We start from the raw sequence: 24,650 nt of genomic DNA on the forward strand, positions 1-24,650 counted from the left end.
CACACAAACACTCTGTGTGTGTGTCTGAAGCTGGCTCCCCCTGAAAGAGAGGTTCCACCTGTGGAGTCCACCACCTTAGCAGAATGGACGCGGTCCAACCTCTGCATTAGTTGCCATGGTGTTTCTGCTTTTCCCGCCAATTATGACTTGAGAGACGAGCTCCGACACGCCTGCATGCTGAGGAACTGCTACGAGGAAACAAACCCCAAATAGACCTGCCATGTTACTGCCACAGCCGCCTGCCTGCACGCACTCCCACACACAGAACGGAGAGTACTGATGACGACCACAGCGGCCCGTCTGCACAGCCACACACAGATTCAAGAGGATTTATAATCTTGTCATGTGCACAGTTAAACAGACAGTTTGTCATACAATGAAAAACATTCTTTGCTAGTCTGCCCTTCACACAAAATCACACAATCACACAATACTTTATGTAATACTTAATACTTACAGCGGCACAGTGGTGTAGTGGTTAACACTGTCGCCTCACAGCAAGAAGGTCCAGGGTTCGATTCCTGCTTGGGGACCAGGTTTCCATGATGCCAGGTACCCAGGTGGGGTATCTCCCAGGCCTTTCTGTGTGGAGTTTGCATGTTCTCCCCGTGCTCGCAAGGGTTTCCCCCCGATAAGATAAACCCAATGGAAAAACATGCACAACAACTGATCGCTAACACTGTGGCGTCCTTGACGAAGACGGACAGGAGCACTTGGATTGGTCCCCGGGGCGCGGCTCACGTTGCCGCCCTATCTGCTCCCGGCTGCCCTTGGGGGGGAAGGATGACGGGATGGGTTAGGCGCAGAGACTCTATCGCATCGGCGACTGAGAAAAAGACAATGCATGTGTGTGTGTGTGTGTGTGTGTATCCCGTGTGTGTGTGTGCCGCTCCAATTGCATGTCCAGTTCGTTGCATGCCGATTAAAGAGGTCCTGCATTATTATTATTATTATTATTATTAATACTTGACTAGAATGAACAACTTAAATACAAGCAAATGCTAAAAATAATTAAGATCTTAAAAAAAGAAATGGTAGAAGATATATACAAGACACGAGTGAGTAACATTAACATTATTGCACGTTCCGTTGACAGTGTGGGATCAGGTAGTGTTTACAAATATAGATATATGGAGGCGAGACTGGGTCACAGCAGCAGTTAGTGTATTTAGCGTTCACAGTTCGGTGGAAGGGTGACAGTGAGGTCACAGCAGCAGTCAGAGTGTCTGCCTTCACAGACAGACACAGAAAAGGGGTCCTTAATGATGTCATGGGCTCTCCTGGTGACCCTGGTAGAGTAAATGTCCTGAAGTGAGGGGAAGGCTGCTCCAGAGATGTACCAGCAGTTTTATCACTCGCTGGAGTGCCTTCCTCTCCTTAGCAGTTCAGTTTCCATACCAGACCGTGATTGAGCTGGTAATGACACTCTCAACCGTACTTCTATAGGAGTTGCTGATCATTTTGGGTGACATGCCAAATTCTCTCAGCCTTCTAAGGAAGTACAGTCGCTGTTGGGATTTTTTTATGATCCGTTGGGTGTTGTGAGCCCAGGTGAGTCACAACAACGGACTTCTTCGTCAACTTCCACCACCTTCCCCCACTCTCACCCGCTCGGCTGCAGTCTCTTTCGGAGTGGACGCTCGTTGGCTACAATGGCGATCAATCATTTTCGCCATCAGCGGTGATTGGTCAGTTCTAGACCGTTCAGAACCGGAAGCGGCCTGTCAAATGACGCTCGCGGGATATCGTCATGTAACTCGAGACCCGAAGCACACAATAGGTTGAGTGTGGTGGCGATCGAAGGGCGGCAAATTCAACTTTCGAACGGTGTATTGAATGATCCTCGACAAATGCAGCTCCGACCCGGTAGATGAGCGCAAAGTGCAGCGACGTGTGCGTGGCGGCCCGCCGTCGGGCCGTCCGATGCATAAGAGGTTAAATGCAGAGCTGTAGTCGATGAATAGTAGTCTGGCATACTGTAGGTGTCCTTGTCCTCCAAGTGGGTGAGGGTGGTGTGGATGACGGTGTTGTCCTCAGTGGACTGGTTCTGACAGTACGCAAACTGCAGAGGGTCCAGTGTGTCTGGGATGGTCTTCTTGATGTGCGTCATGACTATCCTCTCGAAACACAGCGGCCTGCCTGCACATCCACACACAGAACGGAGGGTACTGACGACCACAGCACATCCACATCCGTGCTTTAATTGAACTATGTCTCTGTGAGGTTAGGCTCTCCTAGCAGCTGTTCCTTTACAAATAAATAGGTAAGGCTGAGACCACTAATCGATGTATCGATAATTATCGATAACCGCGTGAAATCGATAAGTAAAAATATATATATTTTATTTTTAATACTTTATACTATACTACCATTTCATGTAAATTCAGTTGAATTGCAACTCTGCAATGTGCATTCAATATGCAGTGCACTCCTCCATCACATCCAGAGACCACAGACTATAACATGAGAAGGATCACTGTGGTCGTTTTGAATGGGGAAATCTGTAACACTAAAGATGGCGGCAACGACAAAGAATTTCTGCAAAATAAACATAAATTAGTTGTTTAAATAATATTATAATAATATCAATTCTTCCAAATGGCATACAGTATCGTCTCAGCCTTAAAAATAGGTGGGTCATCATCAATATGCCTGTACGATTATTATTATACAAAGTGATTCCCTGTGATAATAGGAATTACTGCTTGTATAGCTTCTAGATACCACGTCTATTCATGTGCATGTCTTTATCTGTATGTCTTTCTTTGTACGCATGTATTTTAAATGTTTTAAAACCCATGCTAATATACCCACAATGCACCTCTTGAATAGTTACTACACAGCATTTCACTACCACGCTACAAAGGGTTAACCCTTTCACTACCACACTACACAGGGTTAACCCTTTCACTACCACACTACACAGGGTTAACCCTTTCACTACCACACTACAGAAGGTTAACCTTTCACTACCACACTACATAAGGTTAACCTTTCACTACCACGCTACAAAGGGTTAACCCTTTCACTACCACACTACACAGGGTTAACCCTTTCACTACCACACTACACAGGGTTAACCCTTTCACTACCACACTACAGACAACCATTTCACCGGTTAACCATAGTGTGGTAGTGAAAGGGTTAACCGTCTGTAGTGTGGTAGTGAGAGGGTTAACCTTCTGTAGTGTGGTGGTGAAAGGTTAACCTTCTGTAGTGTGGTAGTGACGGGGTTAACCTTCTGTAGTGTGGTAGTGAGAGGGTTAACCTTCTGTAGTGTGGTAGTGAAAGGTTAACCTTCTGTAGTGTGGTAGTGAGAGGGTTAACCTTCTGTATTGTGGTAGTGAAAGGTTAACCTTCTGTAGTGTGGTAGTGAGAGGGTTAACCTTCTGTAGTGTGGTAGTGAAAGGTTAACCGTCTGTAGTGTGGCAGTGAGAGGGTTAACCTTCTGTAGTGTGGTAGTGAGAGGGTTAACCTTCTGTAGTGTGGCAGTGAGAGGGTTAACCTTCTGTAGTGTGGCAGTGAGAGGGTTAAGGTAAAGGTCGTCCACCAGCTGGTCCATTATGTCCTGATGTCGCGCCCTCCACCAGTAAGTGATGCAACACCACTCTGCCTAATGCAACACAGTCTCCTCCCAGACCCCCCTACTTCACTCGCCATTAGTGTGAAGAGGGTTCCGCTTTGAATGGCGTGTGTGTGTGTGTGTGTGTGTGTGTGTGTGTGTGTGTACTTGCACGTGTGTGTTTGTGCCGTGTTTACACATGTGTGAATGTCGGTGAGTATGTGTGTGTGTGTGTATACAGTATGTACAGTATGTGAGCAAAAGGTTAAGAGTGTGTATCAGTAGTGTGTATCAGTAGTGTGTGTGTCAGTAGTGTGTGTCAGTAGTGTGTGTCAGTAGTGTGTGTATCAGTAGTGTGTATCAGTAGTGTGTATCAGTAGTGTGTGTGTCAGTAGTGTGTGTCAGTAGTGTGTATCAGTAGTGTGTATCAGTAGTGTGTGTCAGTAGTGTGTATCAGTAGTGTGTATCAGTAGTGTGTGTATCAGTAGTGTGTCAATAGTGTGTGTCAATAGTGTGTATCAGTAGTGTGTATCAGTAGTGTGTGTCAGTAGTGTGTATCAGTAGTGTGTGTCAGTAGTGTGTATCAGTAGTGTGTATCAGTAGTGTGTGTCAGTAGTGTGTATCAGTAGTGTGTGTATCAGTAGTGTGTGTATCAGTAGTGTGTGTATCAGTAGTGTGTATCAGTAGTGTGTGTCAGTAGTGTGTATCAGTAGTGTGTGTATCAGTAGTGTGTGTATCAGTAGTGTGTATATCAGTAGTGTGTATCAGTAGTGTGTGTATCAGTAGTGTGTATCAGTAGTGTGTGTATCAGTAGTGTGTATCAGTAGTGTGTGTATCAGTTGTGTGTGTATCAGTAGTGTGTGTATCAGTTGTGTGTATCAGTAGTGTGTGTTAGTAGTGTGTGTGTATATCAGTAGTGTGTATCAGTAGTGTGTGTGTATCAGTAGTGTGTATCAGTAGTGTGTGTGTGTGTGTGTGTGTGTGTGTATCAGTTGTGTGTGTATCAGTTGTGTGTATCAGTAGTGTGTGTATCAGTTGTGTGTGTCAGTAGTGTGTGTGTATATCAGTAGTGTGTATCAGTAGTGTGTGTGTGTGTGTGTATCAGTAGTGTGTATCAGTACTCAGTAGTGTGTATCAGTAGTGTGTGTGTGTGTGTGTATCAGTAGTGTGTATCAGTAGTGTGTGTGTGTGTGTGTGTGTGTGTGTGTGTGTGTGTGTGTGTGTATCAGTAGTGTGTGTGTGTGTATCAGTAGTGTGTATCAGTAGTGTGTGTGTGTGTGTGTGTGTGTGTGTGTGTGTATCAGTAGTGTGTGTGTGTATCAGTAGTGTGTGTGTGTGTGTGTGTGTGTATCAGTAGTGTGTGTGTGTATCAGTAGTGTGTATCAGTAGTGTGTGTGTGTGTGTGTGTGTGTGTGTGTGTGTGTGTGTGTGTATCAGTAGTGTGTGTGTGTGTGTGTGTGTGTGTGTATCAGTAGTGTGTGTGTGTGTGTGTATCAGTAGTGTGTGTGTGTGTGTGTGTGTGTGTGTGTGTGTGTGTGTGTGTGTGTGTGTGTGTGTATCAGTAGTGTGTGTGTGTGTGTGTGTGTGTATCAGTAGTGTGTGTGTGTGTGTGTGTGTGTGTGTGTGTGTGTGTGTGTGTGTGTGTATCAGTAGTGTGTGTGTGTGTGTGTGTGTGTGTGTGTGTGTGTGTGTGTGTGTGTATCAGTAGTGTGTGTGTGTGTGTGTGTGTGTGTGTGTGTGTGTGTGTGTGTGTGTGTGTGTGTGTGTGTGTGTGTATCAGTAGTGTGTGTGCCTCAGAGACGTGGGCTGGCATCAGCTGGTGTGTTTATGAGGCCAGACGCGGCCCGGTCTGTGGACTTGAGCTGATTGGTGAGAAGGGTTTGTACATTTTGTGCCGTCAACTTGTTAAGCAGTCGAGGAGGCGATGAGCGAGGTGCAAATCAGCCCCTTAAAGCACTGCTGTTAGATCGAAACCTTGAATCTCCAAGAAGTCTGTTTTTTTGTTTGTTTTTATCTAGGAATTAAATTAAGAAAATAACACCTTTGTTTTCAGATTAACACTCATTCATTGTTGAAGTTATATATTCCAGGATCCATGAAACCCATTGAAAACACACACACACACACACACACACACACACACATAATATATATATATACGCAAGTTTGATGACATCAGGACCCATGAAACCCATGATATGCAAGGAGATATGCATGGTGGGAAATTACATCCACGAACCAGTGAGACAGGCACCGTCTTCACAGAGTGCAGCCCTTCTTAGGGCCACAACCATAACAGACAGAGTTGGTCTGACCACCGTAAGCTTGCGGTAACATTCGTGGAGAGACTGCCCTTCATTCAGAATAGTCCTGCATAGATCCTGAATAGATGCATGCTAGTCTTGCCATCACCACCGGAGCGTGGCGGCGCTGCAGGCACAAATCAAACTTCGCCCATGTTCTATCAGAAGGGGGAACAGGGCGGTTAGGTGGCCGAGCGGAGATTGCGTTCGTCACCAACCCCGGAGCTTCGCCTGTTCGAATCCAGCTCACAGCTCCGGGGTTGTCACCAGCTTGGCTGGCCGTCTGCACTAATACAATTGGCTGTATTAGAGGGTGGGAGAAGCTGGCGGGGTGGGTCCGGGTCGTTGTAAAACAGCGACTCCTACAGTTCGGTCGGGGCGCCTGCTAAGCGCGGATAGGACTCGAGGGGGATAGTGTGGTCCTCCCACACGCTACGCCCTCTCGATGAGAATCCGCGCTGCCAGGTGAAAAGAAGCGGTGATTGGCTGGACGTGTGTCGGAGGAAGCACGTGGTAGCCTCCACTCTCCCAGATGATCTGACTGTGGGGGGTAAGTGCGCAGCGACCAGGAAGGGACTGGGAATTGGCATACGACTAACATTGGGATGGGAGAAAATCGGAGGAAAAATGGAGGGGGAAAAAGATAAAAAAAAAAAAAAAAGAAGGGGGAACAATGCATGCAGACCTGTGTGGCGTGGACTATGTGTGTGGTTCTCTAACGTTACTCATACCCATAGCCTATGTCTACAGCAAGCGTCACTCACAGTAACCCTGACCCCCCACCCCAAAAAATAGCTCCGTCGAAGACCATGGTATGATCCGCACACTGACCGTCGTGACGCCCTGACCCTCTTGTGCCCGTGCCACTTTGCATCCAAGTGGAGGCTGTTCAGTCACCTCTGCAGACCATCAGCCCCGGGGGACGACAGTTGAGGCAGGTTTGCCCAATAGGTAAAGGAACAGGATGTTGGGCAATATACCCTGGAAGAGGGGGAGGAGGCGGAGGATGTGTTCTTATCTTAAGTTCACCATGAAACCCAGCCGGGTCATTGACATTAACACCCGCCACCCACAAAATGCGGGTAGAATTCGGCAGTGGCGTGTAACTCCGTCCCTCTTACCAGCCACTTTGGCGGGTAGACCGTGCAGTGTCACCGCTTTAGAGTCGCAGTGAAGAGTGAGTCTCTCTCTCTCTCTCTCTCTCTCTCTCTGAACGCAGTGCGCGCTTACTTGCGTCGAGCATAATGAGAGTCTCTCTGTCTCAAGTAGCCAAACTTTACACTATAAAAACTAACTGGATATTTGGATAGAGAGAGTGTGTGTATGTGTATGTGTATGTGTATGTGTGTGTGTGTGTGTGTGTGTGTGTGTGTGTGTGTTTTGGCTGGTGAAAATGCTGAGTGACTTTGGAAAACATCATCGTCGGCTCCGGGGTCTTCGGCCACGTGCTTCTGTAACGCGAACGTGGCGCAGCACGGGCTGCAGGTGGTGCCGAAGGAGAGTACCTCCCATTGGTATATCGAGGGTTGTTCGTCGTCGAGCCTCTCCCTCCACAGAAACCTCGGTAAAGGCTTGTCTTCCTCCATCAGTCGAACTTGTAGGAACATCCCCTTGATGTCGCCGCTGATGGCCACTTTGTCCTGACGAAAGCATATCAGGACGCCGAGGAGGGAGGGTCCGAGTGTCGGGCCGGGCAGGAGTAGGTTATTCAGATTCTGCTGTCCAATCTGATAACTGCAATTGAACACAATGCGGTTCCTTCCGTTGTGGGTGACCTTGTGGTGGGGCAGGTACCAGGACTCTGTCGTCCCTTCTGTCTCGTGGTCATCGATTTTCTTTATGTGGCCGGCCGTTACCAGCTTCTAGATCTCGGTGCGATAGATCGTTGCTTGGGGGGGATCCTTGGCGAGGCGCCGCTCAGTGCTCTGTAGGTAGTGGTGCGTCGCTCCCTTAGGCACATGCAGAGTGGGCATCCCTTCCCGCCTCAAGAGTGGGGTTGCGTATCTTAGCACTCCGTCGACCTCGACCCTCGTAGTCTTCTGCTCGAGTAGAGCGATGGCATACTTGTCCTCTTTGGATCGAACCATCTTGCGTTCGTTCTTGAATGGCAGCGAGTCTAGTGTCCATAGCCTCTCAACGTGCTGTAGGAGAGTGTTGTCTGTGTCGCTCACCTTGGTGTAAAGGCAGCGTGTGGACGTTGGTCGGCTGGAAGGCCCGGAGAGGGGGCCCTGGAGCGTCCATCCCAGTCGGGTCTTAACCGCGGCTGGGCATCCTCTGGGTCCGATGTGGACCGCATCAGTTGGGACAATGAGGTCTGCGTGGTCGGAGCCAATGAGTAGGGTCGGTGTAGCGCCGCTGATGAGCGGTATGGGCAGTTGGCGTAGGTGGTCGTACTTTTCCCTCAGCTGTGGGATGGGGTAATCGTAGCGTGACAAACCTATGTCGTAGCTCGTGAACGCCTTGCTGATGCTGTACCGCTTCTCAGGCTGGTCGATCGCTGCAATGGTGAACGAGACGTTTTCACCTTTGATTGTCTTTAAGTCTTGACAAATGGTACGGAGGGTCATGGTCTCCTCTGGGCCCTGCAGGTCCAACTGGGTCGCGGCGGAGGCGAGGAGGAGTGTCTTCTCCGACCCGTCGTCGAGGACGGCGTAGGTGTCGAGTACCTTGTCCCCGTGACTGAGGAGTACTCGTACTACCTTGAGGAGCACTCTGGAGCTCCCACTCTTCGCGGGGTCGATGTGGAGCACTTCTGTTCTCGAGTTGCTTTGTGGAGCTGAGTTTCGCTTGTTGCTCTCGTGCAGTGCTTCGAAGTGAGCGCCGTCACGCTTGTTAGCCTTAATCCACTGATTTACTTCGGCGGTGGTCAGTTTCTTGAATGCGTCGCACTGTGACAGCCAGTGTTCGCTGTAGCAGTAATAACATGCGATCTTCCATTCCTCTTTGGCGGGGGGGTTGTGACTCTTCTGTCGTGACACCGACTCGGCCTGGTACATCACTGTGATGGGCCTACTTTGGTCTTTAGCCCTCCTCTCTTTGGCGGGGGGGTTGTGACTCTTCTGTCGTGACACCGACTCGGCCTGGTGCATCACTGTGATGGGCCTGCTTTGGTCTTTAGCCCTCCTCTGTCCCTCTTTAATGTTCGAGCCACCCCATGCGAAGGTGTCAATTCTTAGGCTGCTAACCTCCCTGGCTAGGAAGTCAGCAAGGTCCAGCAGTGACTGTTCTGGGCCATTCGGGTCACGGTAGTTTCTTTGCCGCCGAAAACGTTCTTGGTCTCCAAGCTTCTCCAATATGCGCTCCACGTTGGAGTTGGCGTACAACTCGTACATTCCCTTCTCTCGTTGGGACCCGAGCATCCCTACCAGGGACTGTACCTTGACGGATAAGTCGTCCAGGGCTCGGTTGTCTCTAGCCGGGGGGAGACGTTCGATCTCACGTATCTCCTGAATGACATAGTCCCATGTACGTCCGTAACGTGCGTCGAGGGCAACCAGGGCGTCAGAATAGGGAGTTTGTGAATTGGAGTATGCCAGCGCTATGTTGTGCGCTCTAGTTACCTTGAGGTGCTTAAGGAGAATGGCATACTTGTATGACTCGTCCTGTACTCCGGACATAATTGTCTCTAGGCACATACGCAGCTCGGTATACTGCGCTCGGTCTTCTCTTGTGAAGTCTGGGAATGTGGGTGTCCCAATGTAGGGTGCCATGGATGGCTGTGACACTGACGCACGTGGGGGGAGAGGCATCCGCGGCGAGTCTCCCTGTACGTTGGGTCGTTGGTTCGTGCTGGGCGGGAACCAGGGGCTGGGTTCCCAGGCACTATTCCTCTGTGCCGTCTGGTGCTCGAACTCCCCACTGGGACGTGTTGGGGGTTCATAACACAGCGTGTCGGGACTGAGACCGGGGCTGCGCTGTGCCTCCTGGTCTGAGATGGAGTAGTGCGGGTGGGCTTTCTGTCCTCCCTCGTCCTCCGTCAGGCTTTGTAGTCGCTCGGCTAGCTGCTCTGCAACGTAAGCAGGTTCTTCCCGTAGGCGGGGTCCCGTGTAGCTTTGTCGGGGAGGGGAGGGTGCCCTCGACCCTTGTCGTGATGATCTCCGGGAGCTCCGGGTGGAAGAGTGGGGGGTCGCATTCTGGAGCGCTTGCGCCATCATTTGTGCTTGTAGACGGTCTCGCTGCATGGTTTCTTCAGCCTGGAGGCGCCTCTCTTCCAGTCTGAGATGTATCGCGGCGTCAGCCTGGAGGCGACTCTCTTCCAGTCTGAGATGTTCGCGCTCACTATCTCGTTGTGCCTGGAGGCGGTCACGCTCACCCTGGAGGCGGTCCCTTTCCGCCGAAGCGGTTATCGTGGCGATCAGGACTTGTGCTAGCCTCTTATCGGCTTCGCTTGGGGAGGACGCTGAGGATGGTGATTTGGAGCCGACTGCGCTTGGCGGTGACCTGGTCTTCTCACGCGCTCCGCGGTCCATCTCGGGGGCGCTGTACTCTTTACTTTCATGCGCTCCGAGGTCCATATCGGGGCCGTGGTGTTCTATGGGTATAGTCAAGTCATGCCCCGCTTGTCCCCCCCTGTAGGCTAAGTCAGTTTCACTTAAACTAGCTTGGGTCTCTACATCTGGGTTTGACAGGTCGATAAGGTTGGGCATGCTTGAGCTACCAATGCTATCCTTGCTTAGCGTCCTCGTAGATAAGCTAGGAGGTAACTCTACAGCGTAGCCCTCCAAGTGGTGAGGGGGCTGACGCTGGCGCCTAGGGCGCTCTAATGGGGGAGAGCCGATTGGAGAGTGTCCGCCGCTGGCCATATTATCACTAATATTATTATTATTACTGATACCCTCCGGCTCGAAGGACCAATTGTAGCTAAGGGGCTACACAACCCTGACTGTATTGAGATATGTTAGATTAAACCACTGCTAAAGAATATGTTAATGGCCAGACAGTATAAGTACAGAAAATGGCGGACACTCTATTAACGGCGCAGGGACAGGGATACAAGTAGAACAAGCATTTTAATAGTCATAGCAACATACATATTATATATCACGGTTCTCTTTTAATAAAAGAATGTCAGTGCAACAAAGTCAGCGGTAACGATAGTTCCTATACTACGGATACTCGACCGGTGGAGCTCTGGATGGAGTGAGACGAAGCGAGGCGGCACAGGGAAAAGCAAGATGGTGGCTGGAGACGGTGGTTCTCTCTAGAGCAGGGGTGGCCAACCAGTCAGAGACTAAGAGCCACAAAAAAATGACTGTGGTACCACAAAGAGCCACACCATATACCAGCGTTTCTCAACCTTTTTTTTCAGTCACGGCACCCTTCATGTGTTTATAGGTCTCACCCTCTGGCCTCTGAAGTTGCTAATGTCTTTTTTATTTGGGCCTCACAGGGTTAAAAGTACCCTGTGAGACCCACGGTTGCAAAATTACAAAATCACTTTTAGCCATTTAAAAAAATAATGTTTATTAAAAAAATGTTAAAGGGGAACTATTTTACTATTTCTTTCACTATTTGGGCACTTTTACACAATTCCTGTGAGTCTATGGAACACCTAGGTTTTTTTCAAAAAAAATGCATTGTTTTGTATTTCTAATCAAGTACTAAAAACCGCATTTTTCTACATCAAGATCTTAAGCCGTTTTGAGGCTGGGCTCCAACCACTGTGTGGCCTGGTGCCAACTGCCACATCAACTGCCACATTATTATGCAGCTGAGAAATCTCTGACATCACAGATATGCACATTTTCAGATGACTCAGTTCAGTGAGGGTGAATATTGTGAGAGGAGAATTGGAAGAATTCGCCAATATGAGAATTAGAGACATATATCCTATTAATATAAGTCCACATAGCTAAGAAACAATGGTAAACACTGAAAAAAGCCATTTATAAGATAGTTCCCCTTTAAGCACATGTATAGTCAATTGGTCCTGTTGTTCAGCCTCACAATGCTATTTGATAGTAAATGTGTTTATATGTCCCACCCTCTGGCCTCTGAAGTTGCTAATTTCTTTTTAATTTGGGCCTCACAGGGTTAACCTCTTAAGCCCGAGATATACAGTAAAAGTGTATATTTTCAGCATTATGTTTGTTTACCAATTATTTTAACTGTTATTAGTGAAATATAAGATTATAGAAATCTCAGGGCATTGAGTCGGAAACCGGCGCATATTGACAGGAGGAAGTGGCACAGCCAAAAGTGAGTGTAGTCTTTTGAAGGAAGAGACTCAGGGCTTTCTACCCTACCCAGCTCACACCAGCCCCTGTCAATCATCTGACTTCTGGATTTACTTTTTAATTTCTCTTATTTTTTGGGATTATCTCCCACAAACCCAGGGGAGGAAACTAACTTTTTGGCTTACCAGCCAACTGGCGAGTATCTGATTTTTTTTACCAGACAAACTGATTTTTTACCAGCCCAAAAAAATCGCTAATTGTGATAATTACTTCTTTGTATGTCTTTGTCTAAATTGATTTTCAATCATAGTAAAAATCACACCGTGTCTCTACTCTAATATTTATTAGCATAAAACATTAATAACAGTCTCTACTCTTCACAATATTAGCATACAACATGTATTAATCACACTGTCTCTACTCTTCAAAATATTAGGATATCACATATTAATATGAAAGAGGGAACTATTCTGGACTGGGTTGGGCTGAACTAGGCAGTGAAAGATGCTGGGCTGGACTGGACTAGGTTGGACTGGTCTAGGTTGGACTGAGTTGGGCAGTGAAAGAACCAAGCATTTCACTGTAATGTAATAGCTAAATAAAACAACTTGACTTGTTACATTTGCACTCTGGTTGTATGCCAAATGTATTCTGGTTGTACTGTACTTGTGCTGTAAGATGACAATACATTGGAACCGAATCGACAACGCTAGGGGTTCAGCAGGTGTATTCTGAATGCCAAGTATGACAACATCACCGTTGTGAAGGGCATATGGGCGAGTGGTGATATGGGGGGAAACCCGGTAATAATAAAATGTCACTCGGCTGCATTTAAGCAAAGCCGCTCAGTATAGTCGTCCACTATGTTGAACGCGCGTTATGGTAGCTTGTTACATGCTAGGTAGCTAGCCGGCTAATGCTGGTGCCTGGTTGACTTGTCATTCTCATCCGACTCGAAGGAGACGCGTCGCATGCTGTTGTTCGCCCCCATGTCAGACCGCACTGATATCCGAAAGCGACGACACTACATTTTCATCCACTGATGTGTTTTTGTCTAAGTTTGTCTACGTTGTCAAGCCGGTGGCAGGAGTCTGTAGGTCCGCGCGCAGTGATCTGTCCACTTCCCCTAGATGGGCGGCATCTTCTAGAAAATGAGTGTTCATTGGAGGAGCTTAGAGCGCATCTGTACAACGATGATGTTCATTGGTTATGGTTGGATTGAGGCGCAAATGGGAGGAATCAAGGGGGGAGTCAGAGTTCGGCTTGTGCCAGTGAGCGAATCAGCAGATTGCAGAATGATTTTTTTGTTTGTTTTGTAATTACAAGTACTCGCCAGACTGGCGAGTGCTCTTCATGAATTACTCGCCAAACGTAAAAAATACTCGAATTTGGCGAGTAAAGTGGCCTAATTTCCTCCCCTGCACAAACCTGAACGTTATTGCCATAAAACAGAACGCAGTTAGTTTCTCTACCTTTCTGTGAACGTCTTGCAAAAAACGGTGTTGCAATATGATGAAAAATGGTGGAGAAATTTACATTATAAAAAAGATGGCAGAATTCAGTACTGTATCTACAAAACCTTCTGTTTAATCATCTTCCCTTTATTCATTTGCTTAGATTTTTCAGGTCTGGTCAATTTTAGCATGGTGTTATTTACAGTCAAAGATAATTTTTTTTTTTAAATAGAATTGATATTCTCCTTTGGTTCATTACAATTTACTCAAGCCTAGTAACAGACACACTATTTCTGACACTGATCCATATATGTCCCTAGATTCAGATACCAAGAACATGCAAATGGACCATTTAAAAAAAAATTGTAAATGTTTATTCTACGTCCTTATGGAATGAGTGACATAAAAAAAAAATAAAAAAAATTAAAAGTTAAAAAAAAATAAAAAAAAATATTTTTTTTTTATTTTTATTTTTTTTTATGGATGGAAGAGCCGCACATTGACGGGCAAAGAGCCGCATGCGGCTCGCGAGCCGCGGGTTGGCCACCCCTGCTCTAGAGCTCCGGCTCCAGAGAAACTGTAGACTGGTGGGATAATCCTGTCGTCGCTGGGAGAAGGGGTCTCGTACGGACCGGTCCTTGTATTCCTAGCGCCCGATGGCAGGGTTAATAGCTATTAATCCAAAAGCCCATTGGCATAGATGATAGCTAGTTAGCTCCGTCTGTAACTTGAAGCTAACCCGCAGGCGATCTCCAATGAGTAGTTATGTCCAGAACGTCGCTGGGTTTAACTATAAGTCTCTCCACGTTACTTCGCTTACACAAGTCACTATACTGTGCCAATAATGGCTCGACAATATTATAGTGGTATCTAATTAGCCATACGGCTCTCTATAACGATACACTGCTCTCGGTCTGTGTACAACTGCACCAGACGTCTTCTCTCTCACTCTGTTAGTTTTCCTGTTAATGTCCCAAACAAACACAGAAACGGGTGGATCGACATTCACAGCATCAGCATCAGAATGGATTGCCAGGATGGACAGTAATGTTCGCGATATATATATATATATATATATTGTTTATTTTTTTGCCTGAATGACATCTTATCGATCTCCCTTGACGTGTTTGTATCGGCCCTGGTGTGGCTGGAACCCGGCGTGTCCACTGGCTGTGACTACTCTTACATCATGAGCAGACGCGGCTCAGGTGTGCAGCAGAGGAATCAGGACAGCGTTGCTCCCGCTTTGACCTGTAAACCAATGATTGGGTGCATTCAACAAAGGCAGAGCCCTTTACATCAGCGAGCGAGGCAGCTGCAGGCTCATACGGAAAAGGATTATAAGAAACATATACTGTAGTTCTGCCTTCAGAAGGTTTTATTGGAATCATATAGTTTCTCATTCAAAAAGAATCCTTCAGATGTCATTACTGTACTCGTTTCATCTATGCTTTTTATCGTTGCCTTTATGTATCCTTGAATAAATCACACTAGAGAAATCATTATATGTTAGATTATTCATTGCCCAGATATGTATGGCAGATCATCTATATTCCATGTAAGAATCATATGTGGCGTTAATCAAGAGTCATAGGAGAAGTACTCAGTCTCTACTGTTTTAGCTATGAACGAACACAACACTAATCAGAATCAGAAAGGTCTTTATTGCCAAGTATACTTTACACATACAAGGAATTTGCTTTGGACGTTACTGGTGCGACATTAGCGGACAGACATTAACAGACAGATAATACAATAAAGTGGTGGAGTAAAGTCAAATGAAATATGAGTCAAGTTAAGCACAATAGAATAATATATTTATGAAATAAAATATAGGCCAGGGCTGTACGACTGTATAAGAGGTTGAATAAAATGATGTGTGATATAAACTAAGTTAAATATAGCTCAATAGATGGATACTATAGTACACTTTTAAGTAAAAAATAAAGTAGGAATAGGCCAGGGCTGTGCAACTGGGCAGATGGTCAATTATACAATTATATACACTAATTAGAATGAAGTAATAATACAGTGGGCAAGTATATAGTCCAGTAGGGTGTGTTAATGTAACACAGTGGGGGGGGTCAGTGAGAGTCCTGAGCCTTGTTGATGAGGCTCACTGCAGAGGGGAAGAAACTGTTCTTGTGGCGTGAGGTTTTGGCCCTGATGGACCCCAGCCTCCTGCCAGAGGGGAGTGTCTCAAACAGGCTGTGGCCGGGGTGGTAGGGGTCGATGGTAACTTACCATCTTTAGGTAATAAAGTACTCAGCCGCTACTGTCTTTAACTATGAATGAACACAACATTCTAACTTGCCATCTTTATATAATAAAGTACTCAACCTCTACTGTCTTTAACTATGAATGAACACAACATTCTAACTTGCCATCTTTATATAATAAAGTACTCAGCCTCTACTGTCTTTAACTATGAATGAACACAACATTCTAACTTGCCATCTTTATATAATAAAGTACTCAGCTTCTACTGTCTTTACCTATGAACGAACACAACACTAACTTACCATCTTTAGATAATAAAGTACTCAGCCTCTACTGTTTTAACTATGAACGAACACAACACTCTAACTTACCATCTTTAGATAATAAAGTACTCAACCTCTACTGTTTTAACTATGAACGAACACAACACTCTAACTTACCATCTTTAGATAATAAAGTACTCAGCCTCTACCGTTTTAGCTATGGAGTGAAACACCCTTCATCTAAGCAGAGTTCACCCCTATTGTCACTTACAATTCAAGCAGCGATCTCTCAAGATAAATAATTAATTCCCAAACTGTGACCAACAACAAAACGAGAGTAACACCGACCGGGGCGATTAACCCAGTAGTAGTGAAATGGTTAACATTCTGTAGTGTGGTAGTGAAATGGTCAACCTCGGGTAGTGTCGTGTGATAGTGAATGAAAGGGTTAACCTTCTGTAGTGTGGCAGTGAAAGTGTTAACCATCTGTAGTGTGGTTGTGAAAAGGTTAACCTTCTGTAGTGTGGTAGTGAAAGGGTTAACCTTCCGTAGTGTGGTAGTGAAAGGGTTAATGGGTAAAAAAATAAAAAAATAAAAAAGGAAATGAATGAAAGAGACAAAAGGAGCCCAAACCATGCGTTGACACGTTCTCTGGTGAGTCCAGACAGACTTGCCTGCTGCTGTGTGTGTACAGTATGTATGATGTACAGTATGTATGATGTACACCATCTACAGTGAGGCTCTCACCCTAAAGTCAATCCCCACGGTGGCTATGAAGTTGCCTCCCAGAAAGGCCCCATCTTTAAAGCGCACCAGGAGACAGGTCTTCCCCACGGCCGAGTCCCCCAACAGCATCACCTGGAGACGAGAGCCATGGTCAGAGGTCAGACGAGCAGAGAACAGGGTCACAGCTGGTCCAAAACAACATGAGAATAGAGCCGCATGCGGCTAACAACAGCTTTCAAGCCATTGTTGATCATTAAGATTGCAAAATAAGTTCACACACAGACACACACGGTTCAGCTGTGTTATGAAACATGTCCTGCAAGTTTTGTAATGTTTGGATACATTTTTTTTTTTTTTATAATTAGATTTGTGTTATTCCACATTCTGTACATTTGTAGTGTCCCCTAGTGGTCGATTTGAATGAGATTTTCAGGGTTGGTTTCGGGTAGGTATCTGGACATACCCTGCACATTTGGTGATGATTGACCTAACGGTTGTTGACTTGCATCAATTTATGTTCCGAGCCCTGCCTTTTTGATGTTCATTGGTTAATATCTTAAACTAAAAACGATATAAACAAGCCTTATACACAAGTAACATTTGATAAACTTGATCCAATAATGACCCACGGTACATTCGGTCGTTTCAAAGCAGACCCACCACAAGTACTCTGTACTTTCATAAAACAGAAAGCATCTGCTGACAGATATACCAGGTCTGTATAGAGGGGACTGTGTCGTCCCAAACAGGAGGTCTGCTTTTAGTCAGGCAGCCTTTTCCGTGAGAGCAGCCCACACCTGGAACAGTCTGCCAACACGGCTCAGGGAGTATCAAAGATACATTTCATTTAAATCTAACTTAAAATCATGGTTGAGAGATGGTCAAGTCAAGTCAAGAGTTTTATTTGTCACGGCATACGAGTATACAATGAAATGCAGGTGGTCTTGCCCGCAACGATGTGCATAATACAATAGTAATAACATATAATAGAATCCAATAGAACGACATTGTGCAATAAAACAAGTAAACAGAGTAGGGCATATCGGTATATGTACATAAGTTATTTACAGAGCATGGTAGGACATGCTAGGTCCTGTGGTAGTGCAATACACTGTTAGCTACGGATGAGGCACTGGGTCTTTCTGTACATGCTAAATTATACAATCTCAGTTATACTATACTATTCTTAAAGTGACCTTTCCTTAGTGGCCATAAGTGTGGGCGTGTGCAGCATGAGTGTGTGCTTGCTCATGTTAAAGTGGCTGCTAGTGTGTGAGCGTGTACAGTGTGTGTGTCGTGTGTGTGCTCATGTGTGCTTGTGTGTGGAGAGAAGGCTCTGATGGCCTGGGGGAAGAAGCTGAGCCGAAGTCTCTCTGTCCTAGTAGCTGGTGTTCGCAGGCGTCTGCCTGACCTCAGCAGCATGAACAGGCTGTTGTTGGGGTGGTGAGGGTCTTTCATTATTCTGCAGGCTCTGGATTTGCACCTCTTGTTGTATAGAACCTGCAGGGGTGGTAGTGCAATACCCGTGGTACGCTCGGCTGAGCGCACCACTCTCTGTAGGGCCTTCTTGTCCTGTGCCGTGCTGTTGCCATACCAGGCAGTGATGTTTCCAGTCAAGATGCTCTCTACAGCTCCGGAGTAGAAGGACTGGAGTATCTTCCCAGATACTCTGAACTTCCTTAACTGTCTTAGGTGGTAGAGGCGCTGCTTCGCCTTTTTTTTACGACTGAGTCTATGTGTGTTGTCCATGTCAGATCCTCTGAGATGGTCAAGTGTGCGACCATTTTAACTGAGGGGTTGTGATGTATTGTAATTAGGGATGTCCGATATTATCGGCCTACCGATATTATCGGCCGATATCGGCATTAAAATGTGATATCGGAAAATATCGGTATCGGTTTAAATTTTTTTTTTTTTTTTTTTTTTTACATTTCTATAACCTTTATTTACCCAGGCAAGCAAGTAAGAACAAATTCTGATTTTATTTATTGTCAAAAGTATGCATAATGTTGTGTTAATTCCACAACAAGAGATATGTAATGTTAATTACCTGAAATTATTCCATTTTTTGGGGGGGGTAACCCTGCATATATCGGTATCGGTTGATATCGGAAATTAAGAGTTGGACAATATCGGTATATCGGTATCGGTAAAAAAGCCAATATCGAGCATCCCTAATTGTAATGTATTTTAATGTATTTATTTGTATGTATTTTAGTGTATTGTAACCTATACTGATTCCTACTGTGTTTTAATTATTGTACCGTCTTAAATAATTATTGCAGTGCTCATGTCACCTGCCCCAGAGACTACAGTTGAAAATTAGCCAACCTGGCTAAACTGGCATATTTACAGTAAAATGTTCCTTGCAAATACAATAGATTTCCCAAGCCGATACAATAACACATCAGTATGACTCTCTTCTTGCGTGTACAGTACATACAGTACACAGTCCTTCCCCACCACTCCTCCTGACTGACTATATTATTTCCCCCGTCCCAGTTTGACATTACGACGAATAACCTAATATCCTGTGGGAGACCATTTATACCCGCTGCTCTGGAAGGAGGGTCACAGTGAGACCCCCAACTTCCTACCAATTTCTATGGTAATTATGCTGATAGGTGTGTGTGTGTGTTCTCAACGGCTGGAGGTGGGTGGTATCTGCGAGTGCCCCGGATTAGCTGGAGGAGAACCAAGAGAGACGCAGTAATTGCCATCTCCTTACGGTGTTAATTTTAATAAGCGGTGAGTGTGATGTCTAGTGTCCAATAAGAACAACGTTGCTGTTTGTTACAGCTTAACCCTTTCACTATACCACACACACACTACCAAATGATTAACCCTTTCACTGCGACACTACAGAAGGTTAACCCTTTCACTGCCACACGGCAAATGGGGTTAATCCTTTCACAACCACACTACAGAAGGAACACTTTCACTACTTAACCGTCTGCAGTGTGGTAGTGAAAGAGTTAACCGTCTGTTGTGTGGTAGTGAAAGGGTTAACCGTCTGTAGTGTGGTAGTGAAAGGTTAACCTTCTGTAGTGTGGTAGTGAAAGGGTTAACCGTCTGTAGTGTGGTAGTGAAAGGTTAACCGTCTGTAGTGTGGTAGTGAAAGGTTAACCTTCTGTAGTGTGGTAGTGAAAGGGTTAACCGTCTGTAGTGTGGTAGTGAAAGGTTAACCTTCTGTAGTGTGGTAGTGAAAGGGTTAACCGTCTGTAGTGTGGTAGTGAAAGGTTAACCTTCTGTAGTGTGGTAGTGAAAGGTTAACCTTCTGTAGTGTGGTAGTGAAAGGGTTAACCGTCTGTAGTGTGGTAGTGAAAGGTTTATTAATTTAGGTGCAACTGAATTTCGCAACAGGATGTAGAAGTCAGTCAGGGGATCATATTGCACCACTTAATTTATGTCTAGTCCTTCCTTGTTGTGACTATTTCCAATGCAGCAATGATAACATCGGATTGTTGTGATATATTCCAATCAAGTCCAAGCGCAACAGTAACAGTAACACAGGCACCCACCCACCCCCTCCTAATGTACAGTCTCCTCCCCATCATATGTAAATATTCTGTTAGGATCTCTGGGTAACAGTACTGTATATTTGCATATCGTATATGTCACAAATGTAACAGTACTAAATTATATACCTGTATGTCATGTATGTCCCTATGCCATAAATGTCATGATGTCATGTATGTTGAGTATAATAAATGTCACTATGAAATGAAAATGGGGGACCCTGATGTAAACAAGACGAAAGTCTTTCTCTGGTCTGCATCCCCTTAACAATTGTGTGTATTGAGCCGTACTGTATTGTACCCATTCTGCAATCTGTTAAATAAAGTTCTCATTCATCCATTCATCAACAGTAACACAGACTGTAGAGTGTTACAAGTGCTGATTGGCTGACAGCTTGAGCTGCCTGTCAGCTGAAGATGTGGTTCTTAACCCCGGCGGTATCATTGTGTCCCCATCTTTTCGGAGAGAGGGCATCTTCAACCCCAATCAACGTGATTACAACAGGATGATGTCGTGTCATCATTAGTCATGACACAAACAACAGACACGAGGCAGCATCACCACAGTTCCGTGTACCACGCCTGCTGCCTAAATGCTGCTGGTTGAGCAGAACACTTCTCCAGTTACACGCTGCAAGCAATCCTCCATATTCATAAGATACAGCTTTAAAAGCCCCGTCACTCAGGGCTTTGTAGAACAGAACATACAGGTGTTTTGAAACAATGGCGAGGTGCAACAAGTCCTCCCTGTAAGCAAACATCATTAAGGGCGGACGGACTGATGATAACGAGTTGTACACACAAGACTTAAGATTAAGGAATTCCTAATCACACTAAATTAAACCATAAAGGTCGACTGTGAGTTGTTGTAAGAAAATGGTATTTGATAGGATATCACAAAGGCAATCGCATCTAAATAATTTTTGTTAACCAATTTAGAAAGTCTTGAAGTCAAAATTGGGTTGACTAGTCTGTTCCTCCAGGTGTGAAAGGGGGAACAACCCCATCTTGACAAATTGATTGAAAACTTTATTAACAGATTGCAGAATGGGTACAATACAGTACAGCTCAATACACACAATTGTTAAGGGGATGCAGACCAGAGAAAGACTTTCGTCTTGTTTACATCAGGGTCCCCCATTTTCAATTCATCAGGACATATATGACATACATGACATACAGATAGTCAGTACTGCTACATCTATACATTTATGACATACCAGATTTGCAAATACAGTACTGTTTGTGATACAGAAGGAGTCAGGAAAAGGGAGTATATACATTTGACGTAGAAACTGTACATTGGAGGAGGTTGGGTGGGGGGGGGTTGGGTACACTGGGATATTGACAACCATACTGGGTAATCTACATTGGAGGTGGTTGGGGGGGGGGGGGGGCACACTGTATAAACAAGCAAAACTGTACATTGAGGGGGGGGGGGGAGGAGACACTGTACAAACAAACAAAATTGTACATTGGACTATTGACAAAACCATACTGGGTAAATGACTGTACATTGGAGGGGGTTGGGTTAGGATATTTACAGGGGCCAGTGTTGAATTGCAGTCTCCCGTAGGTGTCCCTTGAGAGAGGTTTTGAAAGTGGGTAGTGATCCACATTCCTTTACAGCTTTGGGTAGGGCGTTCCACATTGATGTGGCATAATTGCGAAACGTGTTTAGTCCCTTATTTGAGCCGAATCTGGGTTTAACATGATTTGTGGAGCTCCCTCTGGTGTTGTGATCGTGGTATTCACTGACCTTTGGGAAGTATTTTGACATGTACATGGGTACCTTGGTCGTGTAGTGTATCTTGTAGACCAGGCCCATTGCAAGTTGCTGTACTCTGTCGTCTACTCTAAGCCATCCTAGGTTGTCAAAGTGGGCAGGGCAAATGAATGAATGATTGAAAACTTTATTAACAGATTGCAGAATGGGTACAATACAGTACGGCTCAATACACACAATTGTTAAGGGGGTGCAGACCAGAGAAAGACTTTCGTCTTGTTTACATCAGGGTCCCCCATTTTCAATTCATAATGTAGAACCCAGCTGCAGCAGCTATATATACAGTCAGTACAGTATGCTTTATAATAAGACACCTGTTCCATCACTGCTCCCCAACAACAACAACAACAACAACAACAACAACAACAACAACAACAACAACTCAAAGATACAGATTCGGAAACACAACCCCCTCCCAAGAAGAAAAGCATCAACAACACAAACATAATGAGAAGAAAAGAGCGACACGCACCTTGAAGGCGATGTCATAATACTCGTTGACAGACGCGCACCTCTCCAGCACATATCTCGCGGTTCCGTTGTTGCTGCTGCTGGTCTGTTGTTGTTTATCCTTCAACGATGTCTTTCTCATAGACATCGCGATGACAAGAGAGAGAGTATAGTGAGCCGATGAGGTATCAGTTTCACCCGATAAAACACGGTATCTCCCCCAAGATCGGTCAAGAGAGAGAGAGAGCGTCGATATCCGCACGACTCACTCCCGGTCACCGGCCGCGTTAAGTCCGTCAGTGATCATCCATCACAGCGCTGCTGCCCGCGGGAAGAAGAGAGACGCACAGAAGAATGTCTCCAAATGTAGCCTATTTGTGCTGCGATTCATCCAAGTGTCGCCTATTTGTTAAACTTAAACAAAAGGTGGACACACTTGCGAAAAGCATCTACATCCAGCAGCAGTCAAGGAAACAGTTGAGCAAAGCGGAACCCTGTCAGTTGTGCAGAACAGCGCGCCCTCATCCTTTTACGCGCGTATAGGCAGGGGGTGCGTGCGTGTGAGCCGTGCCGTGCGTGTGTAGAGAACGTCGCCGGTCCATTTGCAATAATAGATACGACTTTCCACTATAGCGACTTTATTTGCTCGTTTATTATTATAGGCTGACATTGAACATTCAGCATAATTAATTAAGAGCGCGGCTGCAGACAGACAGAGGGCAACAGGCGCGTCTTCTGGTGGTGAGGCAACAGGCGCTCATTCACCACATGACGTCATTTCACCACAGGCCTGCTTCATTGATGGGAGAGAGAGAGAGAGAGAGAGAGAGAGAGAGAGAGAGAGAGAGACGAGAGAGAGAGAGGGGGGGGGACGAGAGAGACGGAGAGAGAGAGAGAGAGAGGGGGGGAGAGATAGAGAGAGGGGGGAGAGAGGGGGGGGAGAGAGAGAGTGGGGGGAGAGAGAGAGGGGGGGAGAGAGAGACAGAGAGAGGAGAGAGGAGAGAGGGGGGGAGAGAGAAAGGGGGAGGAGAGAGAGAGGGGGAGAGAGAGAGAGAGAGAAAGGGGGGAGAGAAGAGAGAAAGGGGGGAGAGAGAGAGAGGTCTGATTGGCAGAGAGACGAGAGAGAGGGGGAGTCGGGGAGAGGGCGGTGAGAGCGAGAGAGATCGAGTATGAGAAAAATTTCACAAGCCTAATTACATCAACAGTCACTGACAGACCTAATCAAGAGTCATTCAACCTTCTCAGAGGATCTGTGTGCAGAGGCTAGGGGAACTAAACTGTTCCACTTTTTGATGATTGATTGAAAATGTTATTAACAGATTGCAGAATGGGTACAATACAGTACAGCTCAGACCAGAGAAAGACTTCGTCTTGTTTACATCAGGGTCCTCCATTTTACATTCATCACACTCTCAGCACGCGGCACGGTATTCTAATCTAGTCTAGACCCACAAAAAACCCTCTGCCTTAATTGTACTTTAAACGGATATTTAATTCAACAACGTATTCCTATGCTCCTCGTCCTAATACTCCTCCTTAGGTAAATAAATAAATAAATAAGCGCACAAAACAAAGAATGTGTCCTGATGAAAAAAGAAAAAAAACATTAAAATCCTAATCCATCACTTAATTCGCATGAGATACACGCCTAACATGCTTTCATACAGACCAGAGTGTGAATTTCCAATTCATTGTTATTTATTTATTTATTTATTTCCTAGTCCCACATAGTCCATCTCTGCGGACTTTGTCTCCCCCCAGTGTTCACGCCGAGACACAACAGCCAGCCCGGGGAGCGCACCTCCACACTATTTATTCAATGCACAACGGGTTGTTGACATAAATAATGAAACGTGACGAAGCCACAACATGCTCATTCGGGTTACATAATATACTGACGTGCAATATAATTGTCCAATAACCTGCATTTCTCACTGAGCAGAACGACAGTCCTTGGCTCTGTGGTACGCAGAGCTAGTATCAACAACAGAACTCCAGTCAGCAAGGAGAGTAGGAGACAATATACAACACTGTGCCTTTCAGTCAGTCAGGCTGATCAACTGACTGAGTGAGTGAGTGAGTGAGTGAGTGAGTGAGTGTGTGTGTTCAAGTTAGATGTTATGTATGATTGCAAGTAACTGTCTAACTGTGTCTAACTGTTTCCACAAGAGGGCGCTATAGGCGGAGCTGCT

The 24,650-nt window shown here is 45.7% G+C and overlaps 1 protein-coding gene across 2 annotated transcripts in view; it reads right to left on the reverse strand.

Moving 5' to 3' along the window:
* Positions 1–22,902, reverse strand: part of LOC311239748 (ras-related protein Rab-37) — an 80,725-nt gene extending 57,823 nt beyond the window's left edge. Inside the window, exons 1-2 of one of the 2 annotated variants that reach the window (XM_084328163.1) lie at positions 22,481–22,902; positions 16,726–16,836 (exon numbers count right to left, since the gene is read on the reverse strand). In XM_084328163.1, the coding sequence (XP_084184289.1) occupies positions 16,726–16,836; positions 22,481–22,606 (237 nt within the window). In that variant the 5' untranslated portion in view covers positions 22,607–22,902. The remainder of the gene's footprint in view (positions 1–16,725; positions 16,837–22,480) is intronic. The other variant, XM_084328164.1, reaches the window with a different exon arrangement.
* Between the last annotated feature and the right edge of the window lie 1,748 nt (positions 22,903–24,650).

The sequence above is a fragment of the Notolepis coatsorum genome, assembly GCF_963971535.1.
Source record: "Notolepis coatsorum genome assembly, chromosome: 14".
NCBI lineage: Eukaryota > Metazoa > Chordata > Actinopteri > Aulopiformes > Paralepididae > Notolepis > Notolepis coatsorum.